The sequence below is a fragment of the Acipenser ruthenus genome, chromosome 29 (assembly GCF_902713425.1).
Source record: "Acipenser ruthenus chromosome 29, fAciRut3.2 maternal haplotype, whole genome shotgun sequence".
NCBI classification, from domain to species: Eukaryota; Metazoa; Chordata; class Actinopteri; order Acipenseriformes; family Acipenseridae; genus Acipenser; species Acipenser ruthenus.
The window spans coordinates 21043179-21063535 of NC_081217.1; the positions used below are offsets into that span (position 1 = coordinate 21043179).

The window sequence follows — 20357 nt, forward strand, 5'->3', positions numbered from 1 at the left end:
CCGGAGCACAAACAGAGTGTTTTGAAACCGGACCGTGAACTGCAACCCCCCCTCGAGAAACTCATCCAAACAGTGCATGCACTTGCCAAAACAAACTGGGGTGTGCATGCGTTTAAACGCAACATGCGGAGGGGGGGTGCAGTCTGGGTAAACAGTCTGCAGCTCGGGAGCCAGTGATAAAAGTTAGGGAGAAAGTTCCAGGCAGTTATTAAGTTCATTTTGCAGACAGACAGACGTTCCGCGCGGACTCGGTCTGTGCACAGGGGTCCGGATTTTGAAAGACATGGAAAAGGGAAGCGCATTTCTGATGCGCTGTGTAGTAGATTAGGGATGATGAAACACACTGGCTTTCAAATACACTTCCTTAAAGGCTGGATAAAAAGATCACTAGGGATTTAATTCCAGCTGTACAGAGCATTGGTCGCGGTGGCTGAATGCTGCACTGTGATCACACAGGCCACATCCTCCCCGGTTTGATCCAGTACACCCTGGTTCAGCAATCCGCTCGCAGTGTGAAAGCAGCACTGTGCTGTTACCACAGCAGGAGCCCTCGATGCATTGTGTGGTCATTGCTCCTGACGAGGGCCGGCTCATCAGCTCTCCACTCTCTAGTCCACTTTCACCTGTGGAGTAACACAATTCCCATTGGAGAGGCAGGATGTGACCAGGAGTGAAAAACAATTCAAGTAAACCAGCTGGCGATATAAATAGTCTTTTCCTTTCAACAGCAGGAAAATAAATAAACCCCGAGGGTTATAAACAGAGCTAAGGGGCATGGCCTTTTTGTTTTTGTTATATTCCTCTGATTTATAGCGCTTCTCGGTTCTGTTCATCTAATACAGAGTTTTTCTCTATATTTATTTATGTATTTAACCAGGAGATTTGCTCATTGAGCCTGGTTTGCAAGGGGGTCCTGGAAAACAATAGAACAATCCCAAACAACACAATATAGACCTGCGTGGCTCTTCATCAGCAGCATGCAGAGATCTAAGCACAGAATAAATAATATCTGTGTGTTAATGTGGAGTGAAGGAGAAGCATTGGCAGGAGGGTCTAAGCTATTCCCCAGTACGATCCAGAGAAGGAAAGATGATCAAATCCCATCTTCATACTGCGATGGGAAACAGTTCTATGCTTGGAGCTTTCTGATGAAGAACAGCTTCCTCCATTCCTTTGAGATGAGATGAACGCCACACGCAGTTATCAAGCAACACGATCAGAGCACAGTGATTGAGACTGGAGACTAATTGAAAGCCAGGTGAAGGAAGAATTAGAGGACAACCCTAATAAGAGCCCAGAGAGACACCCTCGACTTGTAAAGGAAAAGGGAAGCTGCTTGAAACGACTTGCTCTCTAACTAAAATCTCATTTCAGGGACGTTTGCCATTGACAACAATTGAGATTGCCATCACAGCATTAGCAACAATGGCAACTCCATTATGGGTAAAGGGTCCTCGCTATGAAGTAAAGGTGACAGGGTTGAACTGAAAGTGCAGAGCAACGTTCAGAGTGCAGTATCTGATCAGCGCTGTGTGTGTGTGTGTGTGTGTGTGTGCGTGTGTTGGAGGGTCAATGTTTTCACGCACAGTAGTCTTGCTCAGGTGGCTTCAGTTAACAGTGCCCCCAATAACACTTCTCTCACACGTGTGTGGATCCAGCAGTATCACTCCTTGATTTTATATGCTGAAAGGCACACATTCCCAAAAGGTTTTACCATTTAGCTTCGGTATCATTTTCACAACCAAAGGTGGGTCAGTTGCTATTATAATGATCATGCATGCTTTTGTATGATCATTCAAGCAATTTCCAGACTCATGTCTTTATCTCTACGGCTTCAATTACTGAGTTTCCTGTATTTACATTCCCTGCACGCCCTGTATGTGATATGGGCTGTTTTTTCGCTGGGTTCTTGAGTTTTGCTGTTGCTTATTTTTCTGTCCAGTCGGACTACAGCTCAGATGGAAACCAGCCAGAATGTCACGGCTTGATTGCCAGCGATTAAACAAACAATATTGCAAGAGCTGAAAATGATTTTCCTAAGTGTGTAGACGTGTAAGGTATACAGTTTACACTGTAGCCAGCGCCCTTGGGGTTTTCACTTGGGGAGTCAGACGCCCTCATTCCTAAAATCAGATGAGCGCTGTTTTATTTGAAATGCTTCACACCAGCGGATGTGCATGTGTGGTTTGAAATGATGACTGATTTTATGCAGAGCTGACATGCATGTGGCGTGGTTGTACAGGTGCTGCACAGAGTGGCTCAGCTGCTTCTAACACACAAGCCCATGAAGGCTAGTGGCTTACTGTGAATGCATGGTTAAGGTTGAGTCCTCCTGGATCTTGCTAAGGTACCATGTTCACGAACTTTCCCCTGTCAAGCTAATCAGACTCTTTTTTTTCTCAGCTTTTATTGAATGAGACAGTACTGCAGAAATTGACATTTTCTACATTTTTAGAATCGTTTGATAGATAGACAGACAGACAGACAGACAGACAGACAGACAGACAGACAGACAGACAGATAGATAGATAGATAGATAGATAGATAGATAGATAGATAGATAGATAGATAGATAGATAGATAGATAGATGGATGCCATATTTGTGGAGCCTTGCCCTAGATATGTAGTTCTAGTTGCCCATCTTATTATTTTGTCTAGGCATAAAGAAGGCCATAGAGTCCACACTTTAACCTATTTTCCATCCCTGTGGCCCTGACACAAGCCTTTATCTCGGGCTCACTCTGGGACACGTGGAAACGTCCCTCCACATTGCCGTGGCAGCCAGTTCAGCGCCGCACTGGGCTCTGCCAGTCACAGGTCAGTTTCTGCACTCCTGTAACACTGGGAGCCTGTGCCAGCCAGCTGAACCGCGGCTGGGGAGAACTCAGAGAACCCTTCCGTGTAGGAGGACGATTGCACCAGCCAATCCCCGAGCTCCCAGGCTTTGCTTCCTAAGCGCTTTTTGCTGCAAAGTCTTTGTAAGCCCAAATAGTTTTTTTTAAATTGTTGGGTGGCCTGAATTGTGTAAGAATAGCTAGGATAAGGGTGGTTGCATGGCTTTGCATTTCACCCTGTGCAAATTGTGAATACATAATAAATTAATAATTTCAATGTAGCAGAGCTATAAGTTAGTTATCCTACAAATAAATAAATAAATAAAAATCATGTCCTTGATGGAAAATTCACCAGAGTTAAAAACGCTTGTAGGTCAATTTGTTTAGCTAACCACTAAAGGCAACGAAGGGACCGGCTGAAACAATTTTAAAAATGTGGACCCGTTTTTGATTCGAAAAGGAAAGGGGTAGGGTCACTTTTAGTTTCTTCACAGTGTTTTGTTTTCATTAGGCTGCAGAATGTGTTTATTTGCACAGTTACAAGCCTGTTATTACCGCGACCACTGAAGACTGATCGACAGGAAGCAAAATCATGCAGCAAGGCGCAGAGGATACCGAGTGCCAAATCTCTGGTGCCCTCTTGTGGATGGTTTAAATAAGGCAACACGGGAAAGGGTTTTGAATTTCTAAATGTAAAAGGGTGAATTTAGAAGGTTATAAAAACGGTATACAAATACTTACATATTTAAATAAATTGTTGCATCGTTTTTTGTTGTTTTTTTCATTAAAAAATAATGCATTAAAAACTAAAAACAACTACTGTGCATGTGGCTGAAGATCTCCTCGTCTCCACTGTGTGACAGGCAAGCTACAATCGTTCGCTCAAATTTTAAACTTGACGCTTCTGACAAAAATCTCGAAATGTCAGAGTTTTGTTTTTTCGAAAGCGCGTTGCCAGGTAACAGCAAAGCGCACCCCGAGCGGCTGCTTGTAACAACGCGAGAAGACCGCCCAAACCCCGCGAGAGTGTCTGAAAGCAGTGGGGGCGGGGAAGGGGTTTTGGAAGCGGAAGCACGTGGTGGTATTTAGCCCGTTCCCTGCTTCATTCAAACGGGGGTTAAGAGCGGACAGTGCGGGGAGAGAAGTCAAGCAGCATCGCGGGGGGAGACTGTGCACTGGACAGCACCAGGAGCTGTTTATTAAAAGAAAAGCGGAGAAGTAAGGAGAGTGCTGATATGATTAAGGAAAATCGGTGGAGCATCCCTCCTAACGCCCCGGCGTGCATGGAGAAGCACTTGGATTCGGCGCAGTACAGAGCAGGTAGTGTCGAGTTTCTATTCACTAGTACCAGTGGTGTGGTGTGTAAATAATACTGTACGGTCTTCAATGGCAGAATATGTACGTATGTATGTATGTATGTATGCATGCATGTGTGTATGCATGCATGCTGCACCTTGACTCCAGCACGTGTTCAATAAAAATACTTGAGAAACCAAATTGCATTCGTGTATTGTGACAGCTTTACCAACCTCTGTTATAAGTTCTGTTTTTATGGAGATACGCTGCAAATTCACGAAGCACGTCTATAGCGAAGCCCCCAGTTTAACGTTATGCAGCACCTAAAATAATTTGAGAAAGAAAAAAAACGCGGTTGGAAGACTGTTTATAACACCCTACTGCTGCAAGCACTAGAATTAGCGCGCTGATTGGCTGTCGGGGGGGGGGGGGGGGAAGAGCGAGTTGTGTCCTTACTGCCGATTACAAACAAACTGGACCGTCAACAACAGTGGCTTTATGATGTAGCAGAAGAGCCGAGAATAAAGGGAAAGCATTTCAAGCAAATTATCCATGCCTTGGAAGTATATTTGACTGAACTGCACCTTGTTGCTCTTTCAGAGAGCTGCGATTCTGCGCTGTGGAGCCACAAGCTAGCCTGTGCCTTAAACAGCAGCTACTTCATAATAACACTTCAGCTGTGTAGCAGTCACACTTTTCCATGTTGTCTCATAGTAAAAACACATGGACAAGTGTGACTGCTACACAGTAAAAACACTGCAGGAAATACAGTGAAACAGAACTTGGGTAAACACCTCTGTAGTAACTCACCATTCGCTTCCGTTTCAGCTGTGCAGCGCTGTGTAAACCTCCAGCTGTTTTGTGTTGTTGTTCTTTCCCTTTCCAGACGGGGCGCTGTTGCTCGGGGCGTCCAGCCTGTCCGGCCGCTGCTGGCAAGGCTCCATCTGGGTGTTCAAGGACCCCAAGATGGCCCCCAACGAGGGGTACTGCTGTGCGGGGGTGCAGACCGAGGCAGGGGTGTCGGATGTGAAGTGGGTGTCGGGGCGAGGCATCCTGGTGGCGTCTGATTCAGGCCAGTTACAGCTAGCTGCTGGTTTTATTTTCTTCTAAATAGGCTTAGTGGGAATTCATGGGATGGGTGTACGACTCCCACTGCATAGCAGTTTGATCCGCTCCTGGCTTTCCTGTAAGTTTAATAGGACACACCTGGAATGGGTGCAGCTGCATTGCAATGGGAAGCCATGCTGTGATCAAGGCGGGCAGGTTTATCAAAGGTCTGATTGCTGGTCCCTGCTCGTTTCAGGAGCCCCCTGGTGTCAGGGTTGAACCCTGGGCTGTGCCGTGTGTCTGAGGCTGTGCTTCCTCTTCTCCCTGCAGGTGCGGTGGAGCTGTGGGAGCTGGCGGAGGATGAGACTCTGATCGTCAGCCGGTTCTGTAAATACGAGCACGATGACATCGTCACCACAGTGAGCCCGCAGGCCGGGGGGGGGCACGCTGTCAGCGGCAGCCTGGACTGCCGGTTAGTGTAGCTTGTCTTTTCTGCTCTGTCCCACCCTGCAAAGTGGAAATCCCGTCAGTAAATGTTAGTGCAAATTCATAAAACTGCATCCCCTTTTATTTCAGTGTGAAAGTGTGGGATCTGACACAAGAGACGGTACTAAACACATACAATGGTGAGATACAAGCTTCATTTTTCTATTTGTTTATAAAGGCGTAGAAATACGTTTAATAAGATGTACTTGGTCATTATGATGAAATGGTAGCATTTCTCAACGCCCCGTGCAGTCGCCTCTAACTCTGTCAATCTTTCTTATTTTTTTCTTCACCAATCCTCCAGCTCATTCCAGTCCAGTGATGTGCGTGGCCTCGAACCCCAGTGACGAGTCTCTGTTTCTGTCCAGCGGACAGGTAAACCCCTACACTGCTTCTCTGTGTGGCATTTCAGGCTTCAGTCGTCTCCTCTGCTCTCTCGCAGCTCCCTGGAGTGGAACCCGTCGTACATCATGCAGTGATTATTAACAGACCCTGGTGCATTGTTGTGCTAGCAAAGGATTCTGGTGCTGGTGCTGGTGCTGGTGCTGGTGCTGGTGCGGTTCTAGGAGTCTGCGAGACCGCGGTGTTCTAGAATCTAAAGGGCCTCGGCTGCAGCATTCCAACGGAACACGGCTCTGTTGACTGGCAGATATTGATTTTTTTTTTTTTCCAGTAAAATATTCAGTTAATGTACAAATGTATATATATGCAGACATGAACATATCCGTGTAATATACATAAATAGATCTATAATATAAATGCATATACATAATTCACACATCAATGCCCATGTATCTATACTTCTGTCTGTCATATTCTGTCGCCTAGATGTGATAATGCATTTATTGTCTCTTATTTTTAGAGAGGTGACTTTGTATCAAACTTGGTCCCCCAATGTATTTGATGTGTTAATTTGTAAAACTATTTTCTTACCAGTACTTCTTCCTAGTACTGTTTGTGCTTCAGATATACCAGGCTGGCATAAAGCAGCTGCTGAGACTTATCTGCTGATGTAGAAGAGCTGAATTGTGGTGCTGGAAGGGGAAACTACAGTAACCAACTTTTTTTTTTTCTGCCCCCCCCCCAGGACGGCAGGCTACTGCTCTGGGACAAGAGGAACCCGAAACCAGCCTCCCGAATCGGTATGTGTGCAATCCTTCACAGATCAGCGTGCTCTGCTGTGTCTTTCACAGTGCTTCAGTGTGCTGAAGCAAGCCGCTGCACAGCCCCTGAGTGTGCAAATCCATCCCTGGATGATCGGAGCGCATGTCGCTTAGTTTCTACGTGAGGGGATCTTTCAGTGCTTTCCAGTTACCAGTTATTTCCAGTTGGTCTGGACCGAACTGTATGCAGTGGGGCAAAGTGTTAGCCACTTTGCAAAAGAGCTTTTCTCTCCAGCTCTGTCCTTATACAAGGTGACACAGGGTGTGGAGCCCACAGATGCTTAGTGGATGCTAATTACTGTGCTGGGATGCTGTTTATCAAGGATTTCTACAGTGACTTGTTTTTTTATCCCCTTCGTGTTGTAGATACTGGCCCCTCCCAGGGCACCCCTACCTCAATAGCATGGCACCCACAGCAGAGCAGTCTCTTTGCATACGGTAAGGAAGCAGCGATATTACATATACAGGCATGCCAATGGGTTAAAGAGCTAGCATTGTCATTTTAAACCGCAGTGCTGTGCAGCTGAGCCTCTGTTAGGGATGCTTTTGAGTTTTTTTCTTGCTGTGGTTCTGTTTTTCTTATGCCTGCCTCAGCTGTGATATCTTGCAGCTGTGTATTTTGAACCAGCAGTTCCTGTGATTTCATTCTGGTGTCGATCAGGCTAATTTACAGCTGCTTGGTTTTGCGTGGATCGTTGTTCTCCACAGCCCGATCCAATACCAGCGACCCTCGTCTGATTTCTGTGAAGAGCTCAAGTCGAATGTTCTGTTCGTGCAGCACTAACGATCCGAGCGGTTCGTCAGTGCACACAAACATGTGGAATTGTAACAACGCAGTCCAGCTCTGGGAGAGGTCAGAGCTGCGCGAGGCAGCCGCGTGAATCTGAAGCCACACTGTCGGGTATTCCAGGCCCAGCAGGTGACCCGGTTTTTGCTTTGCTCTGCAGGGGATGAAACCGGGAGAGTTTCTCTGAGAGACTTGCAGAAACCCGACAGTGTGCAGACGCTGCAGCCGCACACTCGCAGTGTCACCGGACTGGCCTTCTCAGCACACAGGTGAGGAGCTCTTACTGCAGCAGGAAAGACTTTAGCAGAACAGTTTTTGATTTTTTTTTTACAAGCTTATTTATGGTGTTTGAGAAGTTAGTGGTTGAACATTTTTAAAGCTGCTGTTTCATACAGATTACCTATTGTTTGATTCACAGTGATAAAGGGTACTATAAACTCCTGTTGATGCAAACTAGTGCAATTCTGATGTGTTGCAGAAACAACATGGGTCTTTTTCTACTTGCAGTGTGTCTGGGGACCACAAGATGTCACTGGTGCATTGAAAATATTTACGTAAACGTAAAGATTTCTGTTTCCAAAGGATAATCCTATTGTAGTTTTAAATCTTCTTCTATCACTGTTTGATTATCCTTTTCCATTTGTTTCTATGTAAAATAACAGCCCTGCATTTGAGCTGCATTGTGTTCTTGAGTACAGAATTTCTAACAGTGTTTTGTATTTTGTTTTTTGCACAGCACTCCCCTGCTTGCTTCAATCAGCAATGACTGCTCTGCTGTAGTTTTGGATCCTCAGCTCTCTGAAGTGTAAGTGAAATATTACCTTCCCGTCCCACTGGCAGTCAGATCAGCAGGGTGTTCACCAAACCATGCTCCTCATTGCACTGGGGAATGTACATGCGAAACAGGAACCAGTGCAACACTGAAAATATCAGCGCAGCGCGTTGGGAGCGTCACAAGCAAGGCTGGGGTGTGTAGGTGATGACCATTGTGTGTTTTGCTTATTTAAATGAAAGGATTTAAATATTATTCTCGGCTGGGGATACAGTCAAGGTGTGTCGCCCTTTTGTTTCTTTATCAGCAGGAACTGCTTATCTGATTTTGCTATGCAGCTGTGGACATCGATTTAGATTTTGTTTCTCTCTCTGTCTCTCTCTCCCCCTCTCTCTCGTGCACATACTGTCTGAGTTTCATGTGTTTATCTGTCTTACAGACCATTTTATATACATTTAGTGTTTTTAGCTCTTAATTTTGTCCATTTTAAAAAGTCTTTTAAAGGCGTGATTTGATTCAGTTTCTTTGTCCGGGGTGAAACGCTGACCCTGCTCTGGTAGCTTGAGTTCTGTCGATTTTTTTAAAGTGTCTGTTGTTTTTTCTTTCAGGTTCCGGGACGGGACACATCAAGATTTTGTGCGTGGCGTGTGCTGGTCCCCCGTCGCCAGCTCCACCCTCACGACGGTGAGCTGGGATCACCAGGTCATTCACCACACAGTGTGCCAGGCGGGCGAGTAGAGAGGAGATGATACGCCAGGCCAGCAGCCAGAGTACCACTGCATACTGACCCTGCTAGGGTTATATTTCCAAAAATAAAACGCAAGTGAAAGTCCAGCGCTCCCCTCTTTTGTTCACGGTTAGGCCAGGTTAACGGGTCTGCAAGGTGGGAGTTTTGAAATATTTGAAATATTTATTATGGATGGATTTCACCGTTTTAATGCAGAGTAGGTAAAGTTCCCTCGTTTTAAGGTGAATTGCACAAGTTAGCCTACTTAGCGTTTGATGCACACTTAAAAATAAGACTATGGCGATTGATATAATTTGTTAGCTACGGTAGTGCGATGAGAAAGTGTTCATGTTTGACCGTCACATGTAGACTGTTGTACTATGAAGCTACTGTATTCCTCGTTGTAGTGTGTGTGTGTGACAGAATGGCGAGGGGGCACCCTACACAACCACTCTGTGTACCATGAATAGAAAGTGTGCCCTCCAAAGACTTCAGACAAGGTCATTTTGAACCGTTGTCCGGTTTTTTAAGAATCTTGGCACTTCAATATCAAAGTTACACCAGAACACTTCAGTGGAGTTTGTATTGAGGTGTGATTGCAGACAATGTAAAGAGGTAAAGTAGCTAACAAAGCAACACAGCTGGTAATGCATGCTTTCATCCCAGCTGCGTGTTTCTAACATGTCTGGAATGGTTTGCATGGTTTGTCTGTTTTGCGTGTCTTTGCAGTGGTGTTAGAGGGGCACACGGCTCCACGCACAATCAGCAGGGGACTTGGTCTAACGTTCACTCCACTTCCAAACTCTGAAGTCTGGCCTGGCTTTTGACTTTCAGTTTACGATCTGTTTGGCTCGGTTAAGGCTGGGCTGTTTAATTAGCCAGGATTATTTGCTCAACAGAATTCGCCAGGTTTTGAAAGTAAACCCCCCAAAGAGAGTGAGAAGGTTGCCAAAGCAACTTGTGGCCATGTACTTTTATTACTATCAGGAAAACAATTCATCTAATACATGGTGGCCAGGGCTTACACACACTTCTGGTCCGAAGATGCATGTAATGAGGCGCTGGTAACTTGCATCCCAGTGTTTTAATCCCCATTGTGTTCTTGATAATCATGCTGTCTGTGCAGCTACCAGGGTACAGCACTTTGACAACTTGTTTCTGGGGCAGGTGATGCATTTCTTTGTTCAGTACATTGTGAAATACCTGAAACTCCGACCTGGATTAAAACTAAATCTAACAGTTATGTGTCACCATGCAAGTCCTATTTAAAATACAGAGGCATTGTGTGCTTCAGTGAAAACAAGACGCTTGGGGGGGAAGAGGCTGGAGAAACAGTCCTGACATGACCTTTAATTATTAAATATGCCTTCATAGCTGTGTGAAAACGTTAAATAAGCTGTCTATACAATGTACATGCTTTCCCCGTTCCCTCAAATACAATACAGTAATCAGCAAGCAGAACTTAATATTTGTTCTTGTTTCAGAACAGTAAGCGTGCCAAAGTGTTATCTTCCTTATTTTTTGACCAAAACGTAACATCTGGCCCCGTGCACGTTGACAATAGCCTCTTTACTGTTATATATCAGGCAATAAGAAACAAAAACTATTAGAAATCAGCATTGTGCTAGAAGTGTATATCACAGTGATCTTAAAGCACGTCAGACACTTTGCATTAATAAAGCAGGAAACAATTATCCACTGCAAAAGCGTTACAGCAGGTTAAGACTGCTAACAATTGCCACAGAGGCTGGTGCTGCATTAACTACATGGCCAGGGTTTGTCAATGTTTAACACAGCATTTTAAAAGGGACAGGTGCCGTCTTTCAGTGCGTTCGATACATTGTGAAATCTGATTGCATTTTTTATTGAAGCAGCTTCAATTGCCCCACTGCTCCCGTACATGTCAGTGGGGGGGGGGGTCTCTGCACGGTATCCACATAAGGTTTAAATGCATGCCATTAGCGTTGGCATACTGTGCTTCTGTAACTCCCCCAGACAGAAGCAGTGCAAAGTGTCTAACTGGCTTTATAATCACCCTGTGCATGTCGGAATAAAAACAACGGTAAAACATTTTCTGTCAGCGTAGATTAAGTGCTTTTTAGGTTCCTGTACATCAGCAAAAGCAACTTCCACAACCCTCTGCATAGTTTTAAAGGCTGGTTATATACAGTTATATACAGTTGCACTGTTTTACAATCCTGATAAAGAACTCCAAAGGTAAGAGTCTTTGCCGTGGAGGTCCAAGTGAATCTGGCTTGTGCCAGACGAGGAAGCTTGGTTTGCTGCAGCTGTCAGCATGGCTGTCCTTGACGCAGCAGTGTGATTGGTTGCTTGGTTCCGGGTCGCACTGTGAACGTCCTGCCATGTGACTGCGTTGAACTGTTCTGCGTTGCATTGCTGTTGGGGTGGGAGAAAGTAAGAATAATTACATACTCCCATTTACCTGGATTTTCATTCATTGATAGAAAGATGAACTCACTTTAAAATGAATTATTTTGTAATAAAAATAAATACCCTGCTTTTTGTGGGGGGGGAGTGTATGGTTGTGGATTGCTTGTGCTCCCCTTTTCACAACTACTTATTAAAAAAAAAAAAAAAAAAAAGTGGCAGCCTTTTAAAAAATAAAAATCCGGACTGTTTACTGGTAGTCCCAAGATTAGTGCTCATCTGAGGGTGTGAAACCAGTCTTGCAACTTTGTAACCCCATGCAGTCACTGTGAAACCATCTCACATGAACAATGCATTCCTTCAAGAGCGACACCAGGAAGCGAAGCAGAGAGTTCTGAATGTCGGGTGGACACTACAGCGAATTTCTTTCCTGGCGTCACGCGACCAGCCAGCTATGCATTGTGCATTCTTACAATACCTGATCCTGGCGTGTTTTAACAGTGACGTTGAAAAGGTCACAAGTCATTTAATTAATGTTTTCTTAAATCTTTATTTGCCATGCCCTTCAATTTTTATGACAAAGGAAATCCGCAGGATTTCTGGAGCTCAAACAGTAAGTGTTTTGTCTCCATTAGATTTCTTGGCTTGGAAATAGTGGACAAGTGGGCCATATTGAAACTACCCTTCATCAAGGGTCTTGTGAGACAGTGGAGTTGGTCTCTTCCTGGCTTTGAGCTTGCTTGCAGACCCTGTGCCAGTATGTTCATAGAAATCATGTAAAACATTATCAAATTCTTTTGGACAACCAATGTTAATACTTTTTCACCATCTTCATTTCTCTCCATAACTAAGCAGGGCAGGGCTACTTGAGAACGAAAGCAGTGACTTTGACAAACTTGAAGGGTGTTTTTGGGCACGCCTTGAATGTTCCTGCTCTGTATTTCCGACAACACAAATCTAAAAATACGTTAACAGATTAGTACCTTACCTTTTAACATCCTGGCTAGCCAGTGCTGGAGGCTCGGGAGACTTTTTCTTCACTTGGGTTTTCAGTTCGTTCACGATGCTTCTCTTCACCCCTGCGAGCTGCATGTTCGACCCCCCAGTGTTGCTCCTCGTCGGCTGAAAGCCTGGCTTCACTGTGTTGATCCAAGGCTCCATAGGTTGGTCGGTTGACCACGTGTCGTCGTTCCTCTCTGCTGGCGTGCATTTTTGCTTTAAATCCATTTCCAGCATCTTTTTCTGCAGGATACTTTGGAGGGTGACAGACGCAGGAGTGGGGGCAGGCTGTGGGCTGCTTGACGGATGCGTGGTGAAGCTGGGTTTAGTCCTTTCTGTAAGTTTCAAGTCAGCTGGGCTGGTTGGGAGACGAGGAGCTGGGAGATTAATTTGGGGTTTTGTTTTCGGAACAGGGGAACCTGGGATTCTATCCGTCCCATTGGAAGCAGTCTTCCAGTTTGTTTGCGTACTGGGTGGGGGGTTATAGTTGTTGGACTGTTGGTAGATTGGTTTATTATAGGGAGATGGTTCTTCCTCCTCCTCCTCTTCATCAGCGTTAGCAAATTCTGGGGGTGGTGGAATGAAGCCAAAATCTTCCCCGCTTTCTTCTTGCCTGAAGCTGGGTTTAAGATGAGAGTTCGAGGTAGGTTCTGGTTTCCTGGCGAGCTCGGATACTGAAAGATTACTTCCGGTGTTGGTCCTTTGGGACTGCAAGAGGTTCTGAACCAGCAGTGTGGAGGACAGTTCCTCTCCCTGTAGAAATTCCGAGCTCTCTACACCCTTCTGGTGCTTCAACGACACCACAGATGTTGGAACCGGAACGTGTGGGTTACTGGGGGGCTCCTCAGCTACCGTCTGGTCCCGCCACCGTGAGCGTGTTGGTGGAGAGGCACCGTATCCTGGAGTCCTTGGTTCCTGGACGTCCAAGTCTGCCCTGGGGGTGATGACGAAGGAGTTGGGATTGGACGGGCTCTGATGAATTTGATCGGAGGTCATCTCCCCGGTGGAAGAGTTTGGAAAGCGGTTGTTGCTACTCTGGCTGCTCTGCCTGGACAGGCTGCGCCCTTTCTCAGCTCTCCTTTTAGCAGCGAGCAGGAGGTCCATGGGAGATTTCGGACCGTCTTTTTTCTCAGGCGCAGGGGGGGACAGCTCATCCTTGGAATAATAAGAAGACACTTTGGTCTGGAGAGTATTTGGCGGTGGTGGCGGCAGCTGGTTTGGGCTGCTAACTGGCACAGAGCTGCCGTACCAGCTCTGCGAATCACTGTCCTTCTTGTACACAGGTTTGGAATTCTCCTCTGTTTTTGCAGCAGGTGGCGAGACATCCCTGGATAGTGAATCTGGTGGAGAATAATTCCTCGGTTTGCTGTAGTCTGCAGGCACTGGAGCGGGAAGCACAGGGTTTGGCTTGTTCACGGAACTGGGGTAAGAATACGGCACGTTGTCCTGCATGCTCTCCAGCTCCTGGGCTAGCTGGATCCCTGAGCTGTTCTTTCTCGCTGGCTTGACCGGCACACCATAATTAACTTTAGGGTCCCTGGCCGGCACCCTGGCAGGGTCCTTGCTGTTTGCTGGGGCGGGGAGATCTTCGGTGGCTGAATCCTGCAAGATCATCATGGACTTGGCCTTCTGCTCCCTGTCGGCCCTGCTGTCCACGGTGGACGAAGGCAAGAAGCTGGAGAGCCGCGCTTTGTTCTGGGGGTTGCGTTGAATCTGCACAGGCTCCGGCTGCTGGGAGACGATATCGAGATGTTGCATCGAGGAGTATCTGATGGGCTTGGGCGGTGGCACTTTGAGGGCTTTGGCTGTGGGGGGAGGCAAAGGGGGGACCAGTTGTTGTTCTTTTTGTGAAGGGGGCGGGGGAGGAGCAAATTTGGGGCGCGGGAGGTGGAGGTCTAGGGGGTTCTCCGTGTCCCTGTAGATGGACTGCACTGGGGGAGGCACTGGTGGGAAACTGGGAGGTGTCAATGATGGGGAAATTGGAGGTGCTGTCTTTGGAGGATTGGGAGGTGCCTTCTTTGGAGGATTGGGAGGTGCCATTGCAGGAGCCTGGAACGGTGGGGGGGGTGGAGCGAACTGTGGAGGAGGTGGGGGAGCCATCGCCGGGGGTGGGGGGATGTAAATATGTTCCTCCTCCATGTAATTGGGAGCTGGGCTGTGCAGTAATGGGTTCCATTCGGAGTTACCATTGAGTCTCACGCCATTTTCTAAAAGAAAAAAACAGAAGTATAAGCATCTTCTTATTAGTAGGAGCCACATTTTCTTTTTCTTTCTACTTTTAAATAAGGTCACCCTTGCAAAACGTAATGGGATTTTCTTCCTGGTAAAAATGAGGATAAAAAAAAATACATAATACAATGGTGCAATTGTCTAATCCCCAAAATGAAACATTTTACAGATAATCAGAAACAAGACAGCATTTCTAACGTTGCTCAAACATTGCCTAACATTACTCTCTAACCGAGCCCTCCCTGTGAAGAGCTGTGGCAAAGCATCAAAGCTTGCAGGCACAATGTATCACTGCACTTCAAAGCTATGAACCTGCAAGGTTGCATTTGAATTGTCTTCAGGAATCAAGGTATTTCACTGCCTGTATCTGAAGTGTACCGACCAGTTGTCACACCCTGCTCTAGAAGCACATGCCCCCACCTTCGTTTTGCAACATGCATTACACAGAAACACCTAAAGCAAATACGTATGTATTTGTTTTGAAAGAGAACCACTTGGACGCAGCAGCTAGGCTGGGCACTGTGCTATCAGATCATTTCATTAAACAGTAACAGAATTAACCTGCGGGCTGAATTCATTGAGTCACCTGGTAAACCAGTTCAGTGGGTGTCAGGTTTCCTGAATGGGTGATCAGGATTTCTTCTTACATCCCCCCCTTCCTTTTCCCCTTGTTTGACTTCCCTGATAACAAAAACGCGTTACTGCAACGATCAGGTGCCAGCAACCAGACTTCAGCTGAACCTGCAATGCACGCATCTAAAACCTTTTCACACGGCAATCAACGTGATACATGCATAAGCATGCTTCTCCAGTGTCTGCACTTGGTAGTTTGCATGAACTGGACTGGAAGAGTCCTGTGCCATATTCACATAACCTCACCTTTTGAGAACTGTGAATGAACTGAATGGCAATCATGTGGTTTTGAAACACGCTGACACCACCTTATTAAGGCAGTGCGGGCGGGTTACTAATCCATAACAAGGCACTGAATAAAACAAAGAAATCTCCAGAGAGGGATAGCGTTCGGAGCGCTCTTTACCTGTTGCTGGGTTTGCAGGTCCTTTGTGGGAAGCAGGCACGGTCGGTGTGGGAACAGCAAACCCCTGGATCTCTGGAGCAGCCTGAGAACAAAGAAAACAGTAGCGCTCTGTCTTAGGAAGTGAGCTAACCCTTTTCGGTTGAGACCAACAAAGTGGCATTAAGAATAGTTCAGCTGGTTGACAATGGGATGCGGGATCCTTTCAATGCTGGGAGGTTTTTAACAATCTTCTGCCCTCTTCCCTCGCGTGTTTTAATGGCGGCACTATTAAGATCCGCCATCGTTCAGATGAATAATAAAACACACCCCCAGTTCACGACACCCATGTCAAGGAATGCTTGGAGCCTCTTGGAACACGAGCTGTTGCATGGTTTCAGAATGCAGGTGTTTCATTCTGTAGGACCGGAGACCATGCAATCAAGATGTTATCTCAATGGTTGTGTAACCAGATTGTATTCTGGATGCTGGCCACTGATTTGCCAGGGGTCGTACACACGGAACTTGCCAGGTAGCTACAGTAGACCTTGGGGAAGAGGGTGGTAGATTCGTCACCCTGTATTACAAGGGGCGCTGTCGCAGCATGCCTCTAGCTGCTCAGTCCTGCCCTCGGTGATGCAGGGTGTCGTACCACACTGTTTCCCGGGTCTACTCTTCATACCCGACAGACGTGAAGGACAATGGTGCTGCTGCAGTCCGGTCATCAGACCCCAGCGTACCTCTCCTCTTATATCTCTGAGAGCCCACCTCCAATCTGACCCGAGCACTGCCTGCCATTCAGTCCTGGGCCTCTCCGAAGCGGACTGAAAATTGTGCTAAATTTGGGGGTGGCCTTTTTTCACCAACTTTCACTCGTGGTCTGAGGCTGATTGGAAGCCAGGTCTCCAGAGGTGAAAGGTTCCTAGAGCCGTGCCATCGAGCTAAGGGGTTAAGAACACCTCTGCTTTTTAAAAAAAACTTTGACCTGTATTCACTAGCAACATACTATCGCAGGGGCATTGATGCTATCCAGCATCTAACATCAAGAAAAGGCTGTCTCTGCCTCAACATTCGGATCCGCAGCTGTGAAGTGAAGAATCTCTCTGTGTGTGGGGAAGCAAGCCTTAGGTGAGTAATAGCTGAGGATTTCTTGCATGCTTAGCTAATTAGCTGGGAGAGGCATGAACACTGAAGACAGCAACGCCTTGCCTCCTGGTTTCCTTTCTTTGGTTGTTTATTTCAAACAGATTTAACTGAAAAGCTGAACAACAGATGGGTTTTTATCATGAGTAGGACCCTCACCTGTCCGAGGACGCGGTCAGTAACAAAGTGGAGACAGGCTTAGGAAAGAGGGTGGGGACCCTTCCTTACACAGAGCGTGGTGAGGGTCTGGTCACGTTGCTGATGCCAAATCACTGGGATGCTTTGAGACACGACTCTGCAAATTCTTGAGATCTTCCGTTACATAAATGAACAGTAAAATGCTCCAGTTTTTTTTGTCTACTATATGTCTGTATCGATTCAGTGCGTGTTCACCTGCTGGCTCTCAGCGACAAACTGCGACACCTACTGTATCTCTCATAACGTTGGACTGAACGAAAGGCTGCAGATGAATGGTGAGGCTGTTATACTCACAGTGAAATGAGACTGAGGGAAGAGGTTCACTTTGGGCCTGGCTCGCACTCTTGCTGTCCCGGAGTCTGGGAATGAGGCTGAGGACACGACTGCATTTATGTTATCTGAAATGAAAACCAGAGCGTCTTTGAGGAGACACGTTAACTACATCATCATCTGCGTTCTGCACCTCCAATAGATTTGGAACACACATCAGATTTCTAACAACTCTCCGCTGTCCTTGAGGGCTGAAAACAAGGTGATTGATAAACAGACGTTTGTGAAATGTAACGTCCCCTTGAAGCTGTGATAGTGCCAGCTGCTCTTCTTAAGGAACAAGAGGCCTGCTGAATTACACAAGAGGGGGTACATTCACTCACTGTCGATATCACAGGGAGGGAGGGATCTGTTCAGAAACAGCAGACTGCACTGAATCCCACTGTGGAATGAACAGATCTCTTTACATGTTTAATTAAGAGGTCAGGGTCTGCCGATTCACTTGGGAACTGGATTTCAAAGCAGGCCCTCTGAAGGTGAAAGGCTGGTGCAGAGCCCCCTGGTGTTGCTCATTCTTAAATGATCATGCCCCCAACTCCTCTCACTGCATTTGAAAGGAGAGAGAGAGAGAGAGAGAGAGAGAGAGAGAGAGAGAGATCCCGTTTGGACAAACCAGCCATAGAAATGTAAATGTGTAATCCAAGCAATAGCAGATAACAGATAAGGGGATACAAAGGTTTTTATTATTCTATAGTGAGAATGCACCACACAGCACTGGCAGGCTTTATACAGTCAACACAACACACCGAGTGCAATAAATCTTGTGGGCTACAGAGATCACTGAAGCACTGAAGTTATGCACCTTCTGTTTATCGGCACAGCACTCGTCAAAACTGTGGAAGCTGCATCTTCTGCTGCTTGTAGGTTTTTCCCCAATGAACGTGCAAACAAAACATGTTGTTGTTCGTTTGCATATAAAACAAAATGCTACTGGGCACAACAATGCAGCATTGTTAAATACACTAGCGCAAACCTGCACGAGGAACCTCAACACTTGAACTGCCTCAAACGCTTGGACTCGGCTCTGTCCTAATGGAGCAGCTCCTAATTAGCCTGGCTGTTAACCCGCCTCTTTACAGCACACAGCCACAGGTTTGTAAGACAGCGAGCGAGTGAGAGAAATGAAAGCGATACAGTGCTAGCTGTGATCTATCCAGCATACTGTAATAAACCTCGGATCAGAAGACTGCACAGGGTCAGAGAGGGAGGGAGAGCAATGTTAGGCCATTGCATAGAAGTTGAGCGAGGCATGTGTCCTTCACGTGACAAAGTCCATTAAAAATACCTGCAACGTGTCACTTTTTTAAACAAACGAGCTTGTTCCTGCCCTGCTGCTGTTCAGGGTGTGCCTGCTCAATGTAATGCAGCGTTACGGGAATCCCCTTTGTAAAATGTGTTGGATCCCTGTCTGCGCCACAGCAGAGCTTAGATGTAACTGATGACAATCTACACTGCTGATGGCATGGATCTCAGAGAGCACTGAGCAGGGCTGTAAACATACTGGACTGGTAACTAAGTCTATTTGAAAAGTACAGTCTGTGGGGCAATCGAGGTGCATTGTGCTGCAAATCACTACAGTAGAATACATCATTCGAATGTTTGCTTGTAAGTTAAAACTCTCAACCCCGGTCCGGATTCTCACGCTAAAAACGGGAGGTTTGGCAAACGCGCACTGAATGGTAATAATGAAGCACGGGACCTTGCTATTTTACAAGTCAAATAAAACATGCAAAGGCTGCCATGCTAGAAAATACGTAGGCTTGTGGAGATATTCGGCCTTAAATATCTCAGTGGGCGATTGCGCAAAACCGCCTTTATTTACATGCCCAGTTATGATAATTTAAAAGTACCGCACGCCCACTTGTTGCACTATTCTCGAGAACAGAGAATTGAGAATTGGTTTTAAACACACAATTTAATTCAACGACGCAAACCGATTAGTCCCCATACTCTAGATCGACATATCGACCTTAGATGCCCCAATGTGTATTATTATTATTATTATTATTATTATTATTATTATTATTATTATTATTATTATTATTATTATTATCAGTAGTATTGTATTCATTTACAGGCAGTTTCAGGCACAGTCCGCTAATTCAATATTCCACTCGACTCACCCCAGTCCGTCAGTTCGATCGGATTCCTAATCGAATTCAGCCCGTCGGTGCCGCTGCTGCTTTGCGGGCTAAAAAGAGAAGAGTTAGCCGTCTTCCGACCCAGGAACTTGTTCAAACTCTGCTTTTTCATTTTTATTAATGTATTTGTCCGCAGGTGTGTTGTCTACTCGACCGAGACAAGCTATCCGCTCAGCATGCCGTCAGGTGCGTTGGTAGAGAGGTGTCTGAAACGTTTCAAATAAAGAGAGACGGACTGCGTCTCTACTTCAGCGACGGGAATGCGCAGTACAGGGTTCAGCCCTTCTCACTCATTTAATGTCTCACTGCAACATGGGAAGCTTAAAAGAAGCGTCCCCCGCCTCCTTCTCCACCCCTTTCCCTGTCGACAGGTGAGGTAAACAAGCCCAGGAGTGCTAGCATGCGACTCTGCCAGCTCGGGTCTGCCCTCCGGCTTGTCGCTCGGCTTGTCCTTGCCACCGGGAACACACCCCGCTGTGCTGCCGTCACCCAGGCAACGAGTCGGGCGCATTCCTGACTGCTAATGAGAAGAGTGTGAATCACTAGAAAGCCTCTTTTCTTTACTGAAACTCCCACCCTTTTATGTTAAAGTCGCATTCCATATTGTAAGTGAGGCTGTGTGGTCCAGTGGTTAAAGAAACAGGCTTGTAACCAGGATGTCCCCGGTTCAAATCCCACCTCAGCCACTGACTCATTGTTTGACCCTCAGTTAGTCACTTCACCTCCTTGTGCTCAGTCTTTCAGGTGAGATGTAATTGTAAGTGACTCTGCAGCTGATGCATAGTTCACACACCCTAGTCT

At 46.3% G+C, this 20357-nt stretch overlaps 2 protein-coding genes across 3 annotated transcripts; one reads left to right on the forward strand and one right to left on the reverse strand.

The window, feature by feature from the left end:
* The first annotated feature begins 3881 nt into the window (after positions 1 to 3881).
* On the forward strand, positions 3882 to 9218 carry LOC117432079 (methylosome protein WDR77-like). Its single transcript, XM_034053530.3, has 10 exons — positions 3882 to 4155; positions 5018 to 5203; positions 5509 to 5650; positions 5755 to 5804; positions 5969 to 6039; positions 6752 to 6806; positions 7194 to 7265; positions 7775 to 7883; positions 8351 to 8419; positions 8995 to 9218. The coding sequence occupies exons 1-10, from the start codon at positions 4071 to 4073 to the stop codon at positions 9122 to 9124; spliced, it is 969 nt and encodes a 322-aa protein (XP_033909421.2). The 5' UTR covers positions 3882 to 4070; the 3' UTR covers positions 9125 to 9218.
* Positions 9219 to 10437: 1219 nt separating this feature from the next.
* LOC117432074 (uncharacterized) lies at positions 10438 to 19987 on the reverse strand. 2 transcript variants are annotated; one of them, XM_034053517.3, is made up of 5 exons: positions 19539 to 19987; positions 17380 to 17483; positions 15769 to 15850; positions 12490 to 14707; positions 10438 to 11510 (listed from the first exon to the last, which is right to left on the reverse strand). In XM_034053517.3, exons 1-5 carry the CDS (start codon positions 19666 to 19668, stop codon positions 11405 to 11407), a joined length of 2640 nt encoding a protein of 879 aa, XP_033909408.3. In that variant the 5' UTR covers positions 19669 to 19987; the 3' UTR covers positions 10438 to 11404. The 2 variants fall into 2 exon arrangements, with proteins under 2 accessions (XP_033909408.3, XP_058860245.1); XM_059004262.1 differs by lacking the exon at positions 17380 to 17483 and having other exon boundaries at positions 19539 to 19677.
* Positions 19988 to 20357: the final 370 nt, after the last annotated feature.